Raw genomic sequence first — 18,294 nt, 5'->3', positions numbered from 1 at the left:
ATGTAGCTGTTTAAAACAGCTTAAGGTTTAAAATTCAAGTCATATAAAGCTTTTTATTTTTAGAAATGCATCTCTTCAGAAAGATAAGCACAAATATATATATTTTTTTATTTCAAAATAATCAACAACAGAAAAATTTGAAGCCTAATTTTCATATTTCTAATAGAGCTTAAGGTTTGGAGAGAAAATCCAGCTATTCCTCCTTATATCCTGACATTGGAACTCCTACACTTAATGTTTTTATTCACACCCATAACATAACTTTAAAAATTATTGGCTTAGTGGCTAAAGTCCTCGCCTTGAATGTGCAGGGATCCCATATGGGCGCCGGTTCTAATCCCGGCAGCTCCACTTCCCATCCAGCTCCCTGCTTGTGGCTTGGGAAGGCAGTTGAGGACAGCCCAATGCTTTGGGATCCTGCACCCATGTGGGAGGCCTGGAGGAGGTTCCTGGCTCCTGGCTCCTGGCTCCAGATCGATACAACACCGGCCATTGCGCTCACTTGGGGAGTGAGTCATCGGACGGAAGATCTTCCTCTCTATCTCTCCTCCTCTCTGTATATCTGACTTTGTAATAAAAATAAATAAATCAAAAAAATTATTGGCTTTTCATGCACTGAAGTATTGTCATGCATACTTTGCAAGATACCAACAGAGAAAAATTATCTTAATCTTTGGTTTTAAATAGAAAAGTTTGAATGCCCGCCTGCCACTTACTGTGAATAAGTTACTCCAGAATCATTGGCATTCACATCTGTATAATTAGAATTTGAACCGAATTCACTATAGGTAATTAAAAATATATATACGATATAGAGAGAGAGCTTTGTATCTTCTGGATCACTCCCCAAAGACTCACAATAGCTGGGATTGGGGAAGGGCAAGATAGTATCCCAGAACTCCATTCAGATCTCCTGTGTGAACAGCAGGGGCCCATGCACTTGAGGCATTTCTTCTGCCTCCCAGGTTGTGCTAGCTGGAAACTGGATTAGAAGTGGAGTAACCAAGAGTTGAACCAGCATTCTGATGTGGAATGAAGGCATATGAAGCAGTAGTATCATCTCCTGCAGTACTAGGTCCACCTCACCTTTGGAGATCCTGGTTAGACTGAATGAAGACATGTCTGTTAGACTATGCATGGGGTAATAGATGTTAATCAAAGGGCTGGCTCCATTCATTATGACATGCAGCAGCCAATTTAGTGGTGTCTCTTTTTTTCTAGATTACAAAATAAAATAGCTACATTGCAGATTGCATATATATTGCAAAAGGAGAAATGAACTAGTATACTTTGTTACTCTAAAGATTTTGGATTTGGTGAGCTATATTTAAGGCAACTTGGGATCCTAATTTCTACTTTTGATGAAATGTGGCCTCGTAGCCAAAGAGCTGAAGGGGAACTTTGCTTCTTTCTGGCCCTCCCTATCAGAGACCAACTGACCTCAAACACTCCAGAGTCTCAGGGTATTCACTTTTGTGGACTTGGACATTCTTTTTATTCTTTGCATGGATGACTGTGTCTATCACTGAGAGAGTATGATGGTGTATGTTGCATGTGACCTCTCTAACAATTTCATTACCTGGATATTGGAGTCCATATTATCTAGTTCAGGAAGACTGTTTTGAAGATTAAATAAGTAGTGCAACAAAAAAGGCAATGACTGTAGCAGTTATTATTAATTCATCTGCAAAAATTATCATTTTCTAGTTCCTTTTCCTCCTATTAATTCCCATATGGCACTGTCACCACAAAGTCTCATGCATTGACTACCCAGGAACAGTCATATTGTAAGCAATGGGGTCTTGAGACTAGTCTGGTCTATGTGAGCACGGCTACTGATTGGTAATAATTTGAACCAAGAGAGACCTTCCAGGAGCTTCTCCAATCTTCATAATATGGTTATGACACTGCTGGGATATTCACATTCGTCATTAGAGAGCACCAGCTCAACACCAGATTCCATACTCCTATTAAGGCTCAGCTTGGATAACAGCAGGCAATGGTTCGGGTAGCTTTGTTTTTGCCACCAAGTGAGAGAATAGGAGTGAATTCCCAGTTTCTAGCATTGGCCTCGCTCAACCATGACTGCAGCAAGCATTTGAAGAGTGAACCAGCAAATGGGAGCTCTTTCTCTTCCTCTCTCCCTGTCTCTCTGAGTCTCTATTTTTCAAATGAATCAAATTTTGTGAGGCTGGAATTGTGTGGTAGTGGATTGAGCTGCCAACTGCAACACTGACACCACAATGGGCATTAGCTGGAGTCCTGGCTTCTCTGTTTCCAATCCAGGCTACTGATGATGCACCGGGGAAAGTAACAGGCAACAGCGTAAGTATTTGAGCTCCTCCCTGTCTCCATGTGGGAGGTCTGGATGAAATTGTTGGTTCCTGGTTTCTACCATTGCAGCCATTTGGAAAATGAACCAGCAGATAGATGTGTATTTGTGTGTGTCCCTCTTTAGCTGTCTGTCAAATAAAATGAGCAAATCTTTAATAAACAAATATTTTAAAAATTAAAAAAGCAATATATTTCTTAAGTATTGGTACTGCTGTTTAAGCATACTCCAAATACACTTTTCATTCCATAGTTTCACTCATTCTTTCATTTATTTATGTTATAGAAACAAGGATACTATTATTATGGCAGGGAAGCCCATACTTCACTACTTTGACGGACGGGGCAGGGCGGAGTCCATCCGATGGTTCTTGGCTGCAGCGGGGGTAGAGGTAGGTGCTGCATTGGTTCATTTTCTGAGAATCTAAGACTGACTGAATCGTTTTTTCTTGGAATGGTCTGATAACTAAAAATAAAATGAATTTAATGCACTGTTCTTAATATGTGGTGTTATGTGAATTTGTGTTTTTGAGATAGTAAAAAATAATTTTCATTCATATAATAATTAGTATAATATGAATAGAATATTAATGGCATTGAAGAATTACTATTCATATTTAAAGTGTGATAATGTCAAATAGTTCTTGCAATTACATAACTGTTAACCAGTTTAATAGTGTAGAGAAACACATTGATTATTTAAGGATGAAATCTTGGCAGCAGGGATACATTCTGAGACATGTGTCATTGGGTGATTTCATAGGAATGTCACCGTGTATGTTCAGATAAATTTAGATGATGCAACTATTACATCCCTCTATCATACAGCACAGTCTATTTTTCCTATGCTATGGTTGTATACAGTATGTTAAGGATGATTCTGTACTGATCATTTAGTCAGTTGCAACATAGTGATACGTTAAAGATACATGAAAGACAAAAAACAAAAAGGTTACGAACCTGTATAGGGCAATTCCTATGGGTAGAATTTCCAGAACCAGAAATGGCTCTAGGTGAGTCACTAAGTGTAAGTGAAAGCTGAAGCATTGCTCTTCATTTCTGAGGCTGAGCAGCACTTGAACCTGGGCTACATTCAATTCATAAGAACGTCTTTCTTCGGTAGTAGATTAACTTTCACTTTAGCTAGCTCTTTTGCTGTTTAAACTCAATTTTCAAAAATTTATCATTGCTTTGTGACAATAATGCTTCACTTAAACTATAAGCACATTGAAGGTCTATTCAAAATTTTTCTCTACATGCTCTTTCTATCAACATTTTTAATTTTAAATGTCTTGTTTATTTGCATTCTTTTACTTTTAAAACATTTTTAAACATCTAAGACACAAGCACACACATCGGCCTAGACCTATCCAGGGTCAAGGTTACCATTGTCATAATTTTCCATGTCCATATCTGGTCCTACTGGAAGATTTCCAGGTAATAGCATTCATGGGACTGCTGCCTGTGGTTGTCATGTCTTGTTCTGGGTCCCTTCTGAAGGACCTTCGTGAGACTCTTGGAAATGTGTCACTCTTTTCTGTTAAACCCTCCACTGTGAATTTTGTTGGAGCTTTTTCATCCCCCCACTTTTTTTTGCATATTTTCATTACTCTTCCCTCTGTATAGGTGACAAGCAGGAATTTTTTAGTTCTATTATAATCTTATAGGAAACCATTGTATAAGGATTGTCCAAGAAGTACATGGAAAGGTGAAATTAAATGGTAATTTATCCTCAAGCAAAAGTTTTAAATTTTATAAAATGTTGAAGTTGTAAAATATGAATGCATTTTTTCCTTTGAGTTTCTGATCATCCATCTTATGTGTCATTTGTGATTGACAGATATGTCATTGTGCCCTGCATGTCTGTATAGAACATATAGAATGCCCTTCAAATGATTACCAAGGAGACAGTGGGTGGATTTGGTGATAATCAATAGGTGATGTGTAGGCAGTGGATGTTATTAAAGTTAACTTGCAGGTAATGAACGGGAGGCAGGAGGTAATAGACTGTAACAAACTGTTTAGAAATCCATTCATTCCACAATCATTGTGTAGGGTACAAGTTAAGTGCAAGGCTGTGGAAGAAAATAAGGTCCCTGCTCTTGGCCTGTATGCACACCAGGCTGCAGAAAGTTGATTCAGTGGCTCACATGAGAGGCAGGACAACTAGAAACCCAAGTGTTAAACTGTCATTCTTCCTGCTGTTAAATAGGCAATGCGGGCAGATGTCTGAGTGACCCTGCCAAGTGCTGCCCTCTACAAACAGAAATCTAGCTCAGACCACAGGAACTCAAATGTGTCAGTCCCAGGAGTTCTTATGCCCCAGATGGCAGCAGAAAAGGAGGATTTCCTGGTCAACTGGTATCTGTTTAAAGCTAATTTGTTTATTTTTAAAAATCTACTTGAAAATTAGGGCAGGGGAGAGAGAAAGGGGGAGAGAGATTCTCCAACTGTTAACTGAAAGAATGTGCAATAGAATGAGTGTGAGCAAAATATTGTATCTTGGTCATTCCCCAGTTACAACAGCTAGGTTTGGACTCCATCTGGATCTCTCATGTGGGTGGCAGATCCAAGTACTTCAGCTACCAACTACTGTTTCCCGGGATGCATTAGTAGGAAGTTAGATTAAAGATTCATTTATTTTTACTGGAACAGCAGATTTAGACAGAAGGAGACACAGAGAGAAAGATCTTCCATCCACTGGTTCACTTCCTAAGTGGCCACAACAGCTGGAGCTGAGCCAATCTGAAGTCAGGAGCCAGGAACTTCTTCCAGGTTTCCCATGTGGGTGCAGGGTCCCAAGGCTTTGGCCCACCCTCAACTGATTTTCCAGGCCACATGCAGGGAGTTGGATGGAATGTAGAGCAATTGGGACAAGAACCTGCACCCATACAGGATCCCAGTGCTCACAAAGTGTAAGGTCGAGCAGGATTAGCCAATTAAGCTATCATGGTAGCCTTCCCCCACTTTTTTTTTTTTAAAGATTTGTTTATTTTTACTGGAAAGGCAGAATTTATAGATGGAAGAAGATGGAGCGATAAAAATAGTAGGAAGCTGGATTAGAAGCAAAGTAAGCAAAAGTTCAGTTGGCACTGTGATACATGATATGGACATTTCAAGTAGTGACCACAGCCACAACTACATCTCTGATGTGGCACTTTGCACCTGAAAGTCCCAGAGCCCTTCCTGCAGCCTCCCAGCGAAGTGGAGCTTGCTTGGTCTTTCTTGATTGCTTCATGCCATGTGGGACTTCAGCTACATCTTTTCTCAATTTTATGAAGAAACAGTATACAAGAAAGCAAAGTGTAGTGCCATTCCAGGTTGGTTGTTTCCCTCCAGTGACATCTCCCAAATCTGGAATTAACCTTGGTCAGTGGCAGGGTTAGAGGGGAGAGGAAAGACACCACCTAGATGAGTATCAATGGGCTCTGGACCATGACTTTTCTTAAAAGGGTCTAATCTCAAATTCTCAATGGCCATTATCAGATTCTTACTTTGTACACAGTATGTATCAGACAGGTATTCAATTGTAATAGTTTGTAATGCTATAGAATGAACTAACATGTTTCTTCTTCCAGTTTGAAGAGAAATACATAAAAACTCGAGAAGACTTGCAAAAGATGAGAAGTGGTAAGTACAATCATCTACATGACTACTAATAAGGGTATTTTGCAGAGGATTGAGAGCCATATAAGACCTATGGGTTCCTGGGCCCAGCGTGGTGGCCTAGTGGCCTAAGTTCTTGCGTTGATCCCATATGGGTGCCAGTTCTAATCTTGGCAGCCCCGCTTCCCATCCAGCTCCCTGCTTGTAGTCTGAGAAAGCAGTGGAGGACGGACCAGAGCCTTAGGACCCTGCATCCACATGGGAGATGTGGAGGAGGTTCCTGGCTCCTGGCTTTGGATTGGCCCAGCACTGGCCGTTGAGATTACTTGGGGAGTGAATCTTCAGATGGAAGATCTTCCTTTATGGCTCTCCTCCTCTCTGTATATCTGACTTTGCAATAAAAATAAATAAATCTTTAAAGACCTATGGGTTTGTAACATCACATCTGGGTGTGGAGAGACACAGAAGGAGTCTAGTTAAAGTCTGAGGGATAGAAAAAAGAGCTAGACCTCTGTGATTACAAAAGAAATGATATCACGTAGGCCCCAGAACTGCCCTTTCTTTGCTTTGTTCTGTTCTCTTCACTGCAAATATGATGCAAGCAAGTGGGATGCCACACTGTCAACCATATACAAGAACCCACAAGTTGTGCATTAGCTGAAAAAAAGAGGAGAAAGAAGTCCCGAGGTATCTTGAGTTACTTCTATTACATTTGTGACAATGTAATATTCATGGAATATATTAAGTGTGTTTGTAATCCATGCAGAATTAGTTGAAGTTTCAGATCAGAGTGTGAGGAGAGAGGAAAAGAAAGGGCTAGCTGCCTTAGGGTCAAGCACACAGGCCCACTTTGCACGTACTGACTACTTAAGAAATATATGAAAGTTTCACACAAAATTAACTCTCAGAACTGGCCTTGATGTTAGAATCACCTCAAAACTAGAATTTCCTATTAAAAATGCATCTGAATGACTTACAATTGCAGCACCTCCTAACTCCACGTATGATCTCCATGAATCATAAAAAAAGACAAATATCTACAATGTATTTAGATAAGAAATAGATATCAGTAGTATAACAGAATAGGAGAAACAGAAGGACTTCAGGAGGATAAAAACAAAAGGCTATTTTACTTGAAAGGCAATAAGGTAATCTTTATACTTTAATTGTGATTAATTTTTTTCTGAGACAATGAAATGCAGAGACATTTTACTCTTTTTTTTCTTCCTTCAAAAGATTCTAGTTTTATGTTCCAGCAAGTGCCCATGGTTGAGATTGATGGGATGAAGTTGGTGCAGACCAGAGCCATTCTCAACTACTTTGCCAACAAACACAACCTCTACGGGAAGGACATGAAGGAGAGAGCCCTGTACGGTATATTTTATGCAGATGACGTGGTAATGACATAGGGTCTATTGAGTGAGCAGGACCCACAGCAGTGGGGATGTGGACACACACTGAGATCTACTGTAGCAAAGTCTTGTGGGGATGAGGGGAGTATTTGTGGGGTGGATTCAGGGAACTGTGACCATACATGCAGTGCAGTTCATGGACATATTCCAGAGACAGAAGCTTCCAGACACTGCTGAGCCATGAGGTGAGCAGGATGGAGGAAGCATGATTTCAGGTGCACAGACTTATAGGGGTGGACAGCTTGTGAGAAGAGTCAATGTCTGGAATGGAAGTTCCCCCTCTGATTTTGATTCTAGTTTTCTTTTAAAGCACACAATTGAGAGACACAGAGGAACTAAATTCCAGGCTCCCGGATTTGACATGAAAGATTGCAGATTTTTCTGAACCAATGGATGGAAGATCTTTCTGTGTCTCTCTCTTTCTCATTGATTATGAATGAATGAATGAATGAGAGTGAGTGAGTGAGTAAGTGAGTGAGTGAGTGAAATAACCATGAAGATTTTTCATTTGGGGCATAGAATGAGCCTTTATGGACAGCACATAGTAAGAGGGACATGACACATCAAGTGGATGTGAAAAGGAAGCTTCCTGAGATGATGACCAAAGTGAGTCAGCAGCCATGATGTATTTGTGCACCAGACGTAGTAGATACAAACCCCTTTTGTAGCATCAATGGTCACATACAGAGCTCAACCACTTCCTTGCATAATCATGGCTCTAGATAGTACTTTGACACCTTGGAACTCCATTTGGCCATGGGTATAAAAATAATTCAAGATATTTATTTACTCCTTAGTAATGACATAAATAAGTAAAAGCCTGGCATGAAAGGGTCTTGCAGGTGATGAATCATTGTGGTACCACCTACATTTTAAAACTGCAAATGCTAACATGGGTGCAATGGACCATTTGGTTGTTTTTACATCCAGGATTGATATGTATACAGAAGGCATAGCAGATTTGAATGAACTGATTATTCATCATCCATTTCTTCCACAAGAGCAACTAGAAGGAAGTCTTACTCAGATAAAAGAAAAAACAAAAAACCGTTATTTTCCTGCCTTTGAAAAGGTAAATGGAAGCTGCCTCACATTTCAAGGCACTAAGAGCTTAGATGTTGTCTTAGTCCTAAGAATAAGTGGTAAGTCTTGCAGTGTAGAGCAGTACAGTGAAAACAGCAGAGATGTTTTGGGGGTTCCTCTAGTGGCGACCGGAACTTGAGGTGTGATGACCGCGCCTAGAATAATTGGGATACAGGGTATGCAAAGGCAAGATGAACCAATGCGCACTTTATTGAGTTTTACTGTGCAACTTATGCCACGATTTTTGCAAGGCAAGCAGGTAGGCAAAAGTTACTAGTTAACTAAACAATAGCATACAAGCTACTCCAATGATAGATCACAAGGAATTTGGGAAACAATCACCAGGTTCCAAACAATAAGATAAGTAAGTATGAGTTACCAGGAACCAATACTTGTAAAAAGACAAAACGAAACAAAACAAAAACAAAACAAACAAACAAACAAACAAAACCCGGATCTAACTCGAAAAGGAATCTAACAGAACTTTGTTTGTACTTGGATATGTTTATGCCACAATCACTAAAAGAAGTAGTTGGTAAGGATGCCTCACACCTCCTCAGTCACGCTTTACTAGCTAGGTGGCCCAGAATCTCAGCAGGAAGTTTACTTCCAGCAGAATTCTCAGTCTGCCGGAAACATTTGAGATTTGGGGTCCTCAGGGCAGGTGGTCTGGTTTTTGGGGATCAAGTCTTCAACAGAGATGGAGTGGCTTTAACTTCAGGAGTACACTTATCCAGTTCTGGAGATGAGATGTCCAGGTTTGAGGCACTGAAAGATCCAGCATCCAATGAGGGCCTGTTCCTTGCCAACTTCTGGCTGTGCTCTAACATGGAGGAGAGGCCAAGGGAGCTCTTCGGGGTTTCCTTTCATAAAGGTGTTAATGCCATTCACGAGGGTTCCACCCTCCAAACCTAATCATGTTCCAAAGGCTGCAGCTACCAACAACACCTTGGGGGAATTAGAATTTCAACATATGGTTTTATTGGGACGCAGACATCCAGTCTATTACGAAAGACAAATAGAAACAGTTGCCTGGCTTTTCTGGAGCATTGACCTTCGTTGTCAAATGACTTCCCTTAGTATTAGTGTAACACAGGAATGCTCAATAAATTGTATAAAAACACAGTTGAAGTAGAATACCGTCAGTTAAACTTTGTCAATAAAATGCAATTTACTAGGATCCAATCTAGAATTCTTTAGAATTTCAAGAACATTTCTGGAACTTATTCTGTAGAAGGCTTAGAGTCAGACTAGAGATTGAGGATGAACATGTGGACACTCTGCTTGATGAAAGGAACATTATAAAGCTTTCTGGCACCATATGCAGAGATACAGGAGAGCAGCTACCTGTCCGAATGTGGTAATATTTCAGGAGGGGACGGTATAGATCCAAATATAATGGCACCTAAGGGAGGGATAGGAGATGGAATCTGGGACATGGCACTCAGAATCGTTGGAATACTGTGTAAAAAAATGAAAATTAAGTTCTGTCATTTCATCAGTTGATATATATGTGCCACATAGCATATATCATAACCGAAATCACTCTTTAAAAGAACATGTCAGGATTATCCCTACCTGAAATCATATTGAATAAAAAGTAAGATATAATTTTCTCTGTCATCCATTTAACAGAAATAAATTCACTGTTCAGATATCAGAGCTTATGAAGAAATAAAGAATTTAAGAGCAGTTGATTCCTCAAGTAGACCCCCTTATTGGTGATACTAACAGTTTAGGGCATATTCACATAGTGACAGGTCTGTAGCTTCCAGAATTTAATAATGGTACATAAGAAAATCAGATCCAGAGTCATGAGAGAACATAGTATATTATAATGTAGTGTTTGATATTGTTGTGTTTTTGGTATCAAATGACTCTTTAAGCTTTGCCATGTGTACAAATCCCAATGGGGTCTTTCTTTGCCAAACATTATCTATATTGCTGATGCCTTGGTTGCTTTTCTTTCTTATTCTTTCCAATTTAGATATTGCTGGATTATTTTCACAAACATCAAATGTTATCCCAGAACCACTTTATGAGATGTTTAATACATAATGATAAGTTGAAAGAAATGTTTAGTGGACACATTAGATTCCTGCCACTTAAAATAAACCCATTATGCTTGATTCTTCACATGCCCTAACCTTACAGCTCCTCTCCATCAGTTGAACACTGCACAATTTCTCCATTTTAAAGTAGTTTCAGGAAGTAATGCAATCTACTCATGGACAAATCAGCTGAAAATACACAGCAGTGCAAATTAAGGGTCAGAGACAATGCTGAAATGTAGTGATGAATTCACATTTGCCTAGATAACTTCAAATTCCAGACATAAAGCAGGAAAAGGAGAATATTAGAGTCTTAACTAGTCTTTTGTGAAAAGAGAGTAGTGGTGAAGAGAGAGCAGCTGCCCACGGGATGCTGGAAAGAGATCAGAATGCAGAGGTTGAGCCTGAGGTACCAAACAAGGCTGCACCCTCTAGGGCATGGGGCAAACAGGACTTGGGGCTGCAGGGGCTAAGTCTTTGGCACATGCAAAAGATGGAGTCAAAGTTGCTGGTTTGTACCATAGTGATGTGGAAACTAGTGAAAGGGGAGCCTGGGCTTTCACCAAACTTTAAGCAAGAACAACCCAATCTGCTCTATATAACAATAGCCATGGAGGAATTTCTGCATCTCTGAACTCTCCAGTGAGCAGCAGAGGTAGAATCCTTTGGCTGTACAGACTTGCGGGGCTGGAGGAGAGTTGGAATCCCAGACTGACTGTGCCTGTGATCATGTTCTGATTCCTCTAATTCACCAGGTGTTGAAGAGCCACGGACAAGACTACTTGGTTGGCAACAAGCTGAGCAAGGCTGACATTCACCTGGTTGAGCTTCTGTACCATGTGGAGGAGCTGGACCCCAGTGCCATTGCCAACTTCCCTCTGCTTCAGGTGACGGACTTCATCATCCTAGGAGGACAGGATTCACATTTCACATTTTAAAATTTGATGTTTAGAACTTTGCTGGAGATACTGTGAGCCCTAGTGCTTTTGTGAATTCTCCCGCCTGGGTCTCCAAAATAAACTTCAAGAGCTTAGTTCTGGCACAAGGAAAGCCCTTTTAAGAAAGAAGTAGTTGAAAATAGTTGGTGGTTGACATAGCAGAATATTAGCATTTTATGACACTGACCCAGCTCTCTCCAGCTGGCTCCTTTCTATGATTTTCTGCATCTCAGATGTGTCCTTGTCTGTCTACACTGAGGCCATCAGCAGTTCTCTTTCTTTGTGATTTGCTTCTCTCAGTTTTGTATCCAGTGTTCAGCCCTGTGTTTCTCTCTGTAAGCTTTTCTCCTCAATCTCCTGTCTTAAAATTGTCTCTCTTTCATTGTGAATTTCTGATTGTGACTGGTTCCTGGTTAGGTTTTAATATTTTATACCTCTAATTCCAAATCAATTTTTGTAAATTTTCATTTGTCATGTTGGAAACTTCTCAGTGTTGATATGACACAATGATCTTCACTATAATTTTAAAGATTTAGTTTGGTGCATAGTGTATAGTAAGAATATAGGGACAATTGGAATATAAAGAGTTGATAATGCCTTAGGGAATATGTTATCAAGCTATGTTTTCTTCCTTTCATCTAATCTCAGTAGGGTCTGTTTTTCAGTCTCCATTCTGGTGCTGATGGAGGGGACTCAGTTGGTCTTTGTCTAGCAAGGTGCAGTCTTCCTGGGATGTGCCCATGGTGGGTGCTCTTTGTTCTTCTCTAAGACTGTGATCTGTGCCTTGCAGGCACTCAAGACAAGAGTCAGCAACCTCCCCACTGTGAAGAAGTTCCTGCAGCCTGGCAGCCAGAGGAAGCCACCTGTAGACGATAGACTCAGAGAAGAAGTGAAGAAGATTTTCATGTAAAGTTGGTGTGGACTCACAGCCCATTTAATCAGTCCTCTGAAGCTTTACAAGAATGAAACGGATGCTCTACTGTGACATCAATAAACTGTTTCAAATGATATTAATAATAAAATAAGATCATCTGAATAGACAATTAAAATATGTTGTTTTTATTAGGATCTAGTATTAAATCCAATTTCCAATGTCTATCTCTTTCTTGGCATTTTTAAGAACAACAAGAAGAAAAATATATAGTATTTGCTTTAAGCTTTCCAGGTTTACTCTGATAATATGGTATATGATAATGAAGAATCAAGTATAGAAATACACTTTTGAAATTCTTAGAGAAGCACAGCATTATAGTTATCTGAAGAACTACATAATTATAATCTTTTTTTCTTGAAAAGCTACTTCAGTCTTGATAGCAATAATTGTTATTCTTGCTAAATTTTAAGAATCTGTTTTGTCAACCATGAACTCTTCAGTATTCTGGGAAATGCAAAGTTATACAAACCAAAACTGTGATCTCAGGTGATTCTGTGGTCCATCGCAGTGCATGTGCATCTAATCTTTCACTGTGTCCCTTAATGTTCAGTGGGGCACAGACATAGGTGTTATTCTCAATTCCTTGTGTCACTCAAACATGGGCTTCCAAGACACATATTCTTTATAAGAACATGTGTAAAGAATGTGGATGTAACAGCCATTTCCCCTGGCATGTGTTTGGGCCAGAATCCACAGGTAGAGAGCAATTTCTCGCCTCCCTAACAAACTGAACCCACGTTCATTTCTCTCAGGTAGTCTGGGCTGTGGCACATAGAGTTCTCCTTCTCCAGAGTGGGTTTCCCCACAGGGAAAGGGGACAAGTGAGCAAACTCATGATGCATGCTGACTGCAAGCTTAACTCCTCCCAGTCTCCTCTCTACTTACCAACCAAGTGGTTTGCCTACAGTGCACGTGTGTCAATATTTCTGCTTTCCTTAGATCCTTCAGTGAGTTCATGTTTCTTTAATGTGACCTCACATTCTTCCTTACTCCTTGACCCCCATTCTAATCCCTCACTAGCCTTGTATAGCCTTGACATGGTAGACCAGCCAGATTGGCAAGGATTCTGAAGTATCTGGTGACAATTTCAACCTCAGAAATTATATGTTTCCAAGAGTGCCAGACTTTTTTTTATCCTTCAATCAAATAATGAGCCACATAAAGCAAAGACAGTTCTGAATATATTAATAATTGAAATGCACAATAAAGCAGGTGTGCAAATGGGGAAAAAGAGCAAATGAAAAGATAGATGAATATAGATTAAAAAATACTTAATCTCTGAGTACTTATAGTGATCAAGTACTGAAGAAACGGTCCAAGTGGTTTAGGGGAACACTCCTTAAGACGGTGTTCCTGAGTTCCAGATATCAACCAGACACTAACATTGAAGTGAAAGGACTTTGACCCTTACAGAGCCTCCTGCAAACTGATTTCTTCTCAGAGTGAATTCTCACAGGAAGTTGAGTGAGAGCAAATCATGTCTCAAGGTACAGTTTGAGGGTTCCATCATTTATTGTCTGAGAAAGTGTATCCTTTTAGCTACCAAATGTCTTGGAGAGGAATTTCCTGGACCTCAACTACCTAATGTGCATGTAGGACATGACTGAGTGGGCTTATCAGTGCATGAATGTTAGCACAAGGCCTCCTTGCCATCAGATGGCCCCTGGGCTCTGTTAAGAGCTTGTGTTACAACTAAAAGCTCAAAATGGAGTTAGCACTACAAAAGCAGAGTCATATCAATCATGATTTATATACCAATTAACTTACATTCAAAATTCCTAACATTAAAAAATGCACCTCACTGCAAGCCTTTTCCCTCTGATACTGTCATGTCAATCACCCCTACCTGGCTGGTCCTTCTCACCTGGTCACACTAACTCCCCACCTCATTACTTCCCAGGGAGCCTTGCTCTCCCATCTTTGCCCTCCATTGAACACCAGAGTACTTCTGTAGACCATCATGCCTGTCTCATTGTTCTGCGACCTTGTGGTGTTGATCACAGCAAATGTGTCCCAATTGCTTCATCGCAAGTGATTAACGACAGCATGCACAAGCCCATGCACAGCTCAAGGGCACAGGCACAAGCTTATGGGTGCTGAGGATTCCTTACATGTCCTGATTCTCTGTAACCACTCAGTTTCCTATAAAAATTTTTATTCATATATGTCAAATGATTTTTGGACATTTACAAGATGCCAATGCTAGTAAACCAAAGGTAAAATAATCAGTATAACACAACTGAGGAAACTAGGATAGTTCACATTTCATGACTTCAAGGAATTATGCAATATTGTTATAGCATAACAGAGTGATTTTGTTTAGAAAATGCTTGCTTTTAAAAGGTAAAAAAGGGGATTTGTAGGCAAAGTTCTATGATATCTGGTATTGCTTCAAAATAATCTCACAGTGATGGGGAAAAATCCCTGGGAATGGTTAAGGGGTTCTTGGATGTCTTGTTTTAGGTTGGGTGGTTGAGAATCCAGAGCTGTGTTCAGCCATACCGTGTCCCTGAGAAGACGAAGAAGATAGTGTTGGTGGGGTCTCAAAAATTAGGAAGCTTTAGGTCAGGTCCCTTCTAATTTCTCCCAGCTTCTAATGATTACTGCACTCCGTGGCTCCTGAGTCTATCCCCAGATCACACTAATCAAGTCTCTGCCTTCTACCTTCTCTCTTTTGCCTGTTTGTTTTCTCTGTTCTCAACATTATCAGAGTATATGTGATCTGATATAGTATCTTCACTAATAATTCAGGATAATCTTTTCTGATAAAAGATATCTGAAAAAATTCTCTTCCCTGATAAGGTCGCATTCATGTGGACACATGCACATACATGTACACACACATAAACACAAACACAAAACAACAAAGTACTGCAAGGGATTGAAACATGAACTCATTGTTGAGGAGGCTTTTGTGACTGAACCCACTCAATGATGTGGGCTGGAAGATTTCTTGGGAAAGGAAGAGAATGACAATATCAGTGAGCATGGTACTTGTTGAACTGAGGTGTTGCCTCTGCTCTAAACCTCTCTTAATGAAGTACCTCAGTTGTACATGGATAGGGGATACATTTTTAGCATGCATCCAGGTCCCAGATGTGACAGGTGCATATTGGGGAGATGGATATATCTAACTAGTAGTTAAAGTAACAGGATTACACTGCAAAGTACCACAATTTCAGCTCACCTTAATTTTAACTAACTGCCTGGTAGTATTCCATAATTTCTCTCGTAGAGATTTTCATTACTAAATTTTATTTACATTTCACATTTTATTATTATTACTATTATTATTATTATTATCACTTTATGATACAGAGCCATAGGCTACTGGAATTTCCCTTAGCCCAACCCCAAATTCCCCTTCCCCCATCACCTAGTTCCTCTATATCATTACTACAGTATAGTTCTTCATACACAGTCATATGTCCATCATTGCAGGCATGGACAATGGCAGAGTCTAACAGCCTATTGTCAAGGTATAGTAAACAGTTTCATTGTAAGTCCATCTTCGTCAGGAGGTAGAAATGCATACTACATTGTATCCTCACATCTGGATGTTAGTCTCCATTTCATAGCTATTGTACATCCCCTTAAATGAAAAGTCATAATACAAAATCAACAATTGAAAGAAAAGTAGAAATTTACAATGCCATTAACATGTTACTAGATATGACAGTCTCCATTGCACAACTACTATAACAAACCTTAAATGAAAGGCAACAAAACAAAATCAACAACAGGAAGAAAAAAGAAATTAACAACACCATGAAGTTAAATAACATGCTACTAAATGATTAGCATGTAGCTGAAGAAATGAAAATCAAAAACCTTCTCGAAGAAAATGATGCTACTGTATGATGTGTGAGTCATTGAAGAATTCAATCAAAAGAAAGTGTTTTTGAAGAGATGAAACTAACAGAAAACATCAAAACCCATGCAATATCATTTCTGCTGATTTTTTGTTGGTGAAATGTGTCTCTTCCAGACAAAAAATAAATGGGTTTTGTTTTTTAATCCAGCTTACTAATCTATGATGTTTGATTGAGCTTAATCAATTTATATTCAGGGTTAATATGTATGGATGGTACTTTGGTCCTGTCATTTTAGGGAAGGATTGTTCATTAGTTTAGTCCTCTGTTGTCATTTTACTGGGATGTTCTTCCTGTTTGCCTTTGGTTTTGTTGGGTACTATTCCTCTTCTCTGTCAAGAGAACATTTTGAAGTATTATTTGTAGGGCAGGTTTGAAAGAGGCAAATTCTTTTAACTTTTCTTTACTGTGGAAGAATTTTATTTTATTTTCAAAGACAAAAGAAAGCTTTGCTGGATATGTTATCCTAGACTAACAATTTTTTTCTTTTAGAATCTGGACTATGTCTCTTTATTCTCTTCTTGCCTGTAGAGTTTCCTGTGAGAGATCTCCTGTGAGTTTAATTGGCATTCCTTTATATGTCAATTGATTTTTTCCACATGCACATTTAAGGATCTTTTCCTTATGTTCAATTGAAGAGAGCTTGATGATCATATGTCGTGGTGAAGATCGCTTTTGATCAGGCCTGTTGGGAGTTTTGTGCCCTCCTGGATGTTGTTTCCCAATTCTTTCTCTAGATTAGGGAAATTTTCCTTTATTATTTCATTAAATATATTTGTAAAATAAGTTTCTCTTTCTGCACCATGTGGGACTCCCATAACTCTTCTTTTTGGCCTCTTAATAATGTCTTTCAATTCTTGAATACTTTTTTTGGCCTGATCCAGCTCTGTTTCCAGCTTTTTGTTTGTTTCCCCCTGATGACAGAAAATATCGTCCAATTCTGAGATTCTGTCTTCTGCTTGCTTCATTCTATTTTGGAGACTCTCCACTGTACTTTCAATTTGCCCTACTGTATTCTTAATTTCTGATATATCAGCCTTGATTTGCTTTATTATTGCTATTGCTTGTGTAATATATTCCTTAAATTCTTTGAACTCTTGTATGTGCTTCTCATTGTTGATCAGAACATTTATAATGAGTTTTTTGAATTCTGTGTGCCCCATTTTCTCGATGTTTTCTTCAGTGAACTCTGGGGTTGGCAGAGGGTTTTGCTCCTTTGCAGGAGAGTTTTCAGTACTATTCATTGTGCCTTTGTCTCTTCTTTTGCTCTTGGTCATTGCACTTCTGGTTACTAGAACTTCTCCTTGGGTAGGTTTCTAAGCTGTGTCACCCACAGGTCTACAGTTTGATTTTACTTATTGCAGTTGCTACACAACTCTTTGCTTGCAGCCACTTGTGTCACTTTCTCCAGCAAGTTACAGGTCTGGGTTCCTATGTTAGATTTCCACATGGTCTCCATAGCCCCAACTCCTCGCTCACCAGTCTCCACCTCCTGTGATTCCATGCTGAGGCTGCACTGTTGTCTGCACAACCTTTCTCCCACTTCTGGTTGGAGCAGGTCCCAGGTGTCCTATATAGCTAGGTTGTTGGTGACACTGAACTTGCCAGAACCTGTTAGATGTTAGGTCTGGGTGCCACATGGACCTATTTTGACCCATACAGTGCCACGGTTGGTATTATTTTCCTGTGGGACCAGTGCAATCCGCTGAACTCAGTGAGTTCTCACAAGCTCAGCACATGCGCAGTTCATTGTTGTCCCCTGCAGTCCTAAAGCTTTTGTCACAGTGTATAAAATGGTACCTGGCGTACCACTACTAGAGTTCTTGATCTGCTGGCCTTCAGGTCTGAGCACTACCCAGACCTATCATGGGTAGAACCTGCAGAAAGCCACATTGATACAGTTCACTGAGTCAGAAATGAGTTCACTCTCAGCTCAGCATATGCTCAGTCCTTTCACTTGGCTGCCTTCTTAAGCAAAATGTCTCCCAAAATGGCTCTAGGGGGGTGACTGGGCTGTGAAATCCACCCTGTTCTCCTACTGCCCCTCTGGGATCTGCCTGTTTGTCT

At 39.8% G+C, this 18,294-nt stretch overlaps 1 protein-coding gene across 1 annotated transcript; it reads left to right on the top strand.

The window, feature by feature from the left end:
* Positions 1 to 2,624: 2,624 nt before the first annotated feature.
* Positions 2,625 to 12,331, top strand: LOC121158424 (glutathione S-transferase Yc-like). Its single transcript, XM_040983129.1, has 6 exons — positions 2,625 to 2,723; positions 5,910 to 5,961; positions 7,174 to 7,306; positions 8,280 to 8,421; positions 11,239 to 11,370; positions 12,212 to 12,331. The coding sequence occupies exons 1-6, from the start codon at positions 2,637 to 2,639 to the stop codon at positions 12,329 to 12,331; spliced, it is 666 nt and encodes a 221-aa protein (XP_040839063.1). The 5' UTR covers positions 2,625 to 2,636.
* The last annotated feature ends 5,963 nt before the right edge of the window (positions 12,332 to 18,294 follow it).

The sequence above is a fragment of the Ochotona curzoniae genome, unplaced genomic scaffold, assembly GCF_017591425.1.
Source record: "Ochotona curzoniae isolate NIBS_2020 unplaced genomic scaffold, NIBS_Ocur_1.0 contig_3819, whole genome shotgun sequence".
NCBI lineage: Eukaryota > Metazoa > Chordata > Mammalia > Lagomorpha > Ochotonidae > Ochotona > Ochotona curzoniae.
This window is presented reverse-complemented; position numbering and strand designations above follow the sequence as displayed.

What these genes read in the sequence shown, in the direction of transcription:
- LOC121158424 (XM_040983129.1), top strand. Translation starts at nt 2,637, where the DNA reads ATGGCAGGGAAGCCCATACTTCACTACTTTGACGGACGGGGCAGGGCG. An exon ending in GACATGAAGGAGAGAGCCCT is followed by an intron (nt 7,307 to 8,279) that starts GTACGGTATATT and finishes TTTTACATCCAG; the next exon opens with GATTGATATGTATACAGAAG. An exon ending in CCAACTTCCCTCTGCTTCAG is followed by an intron (nt 11,371 to 12,211) that starts GTGACGGACTTC and finishes TGTGCCTTGCAG; the next exon opens with GCACTCAAGACAAGAGTCAG.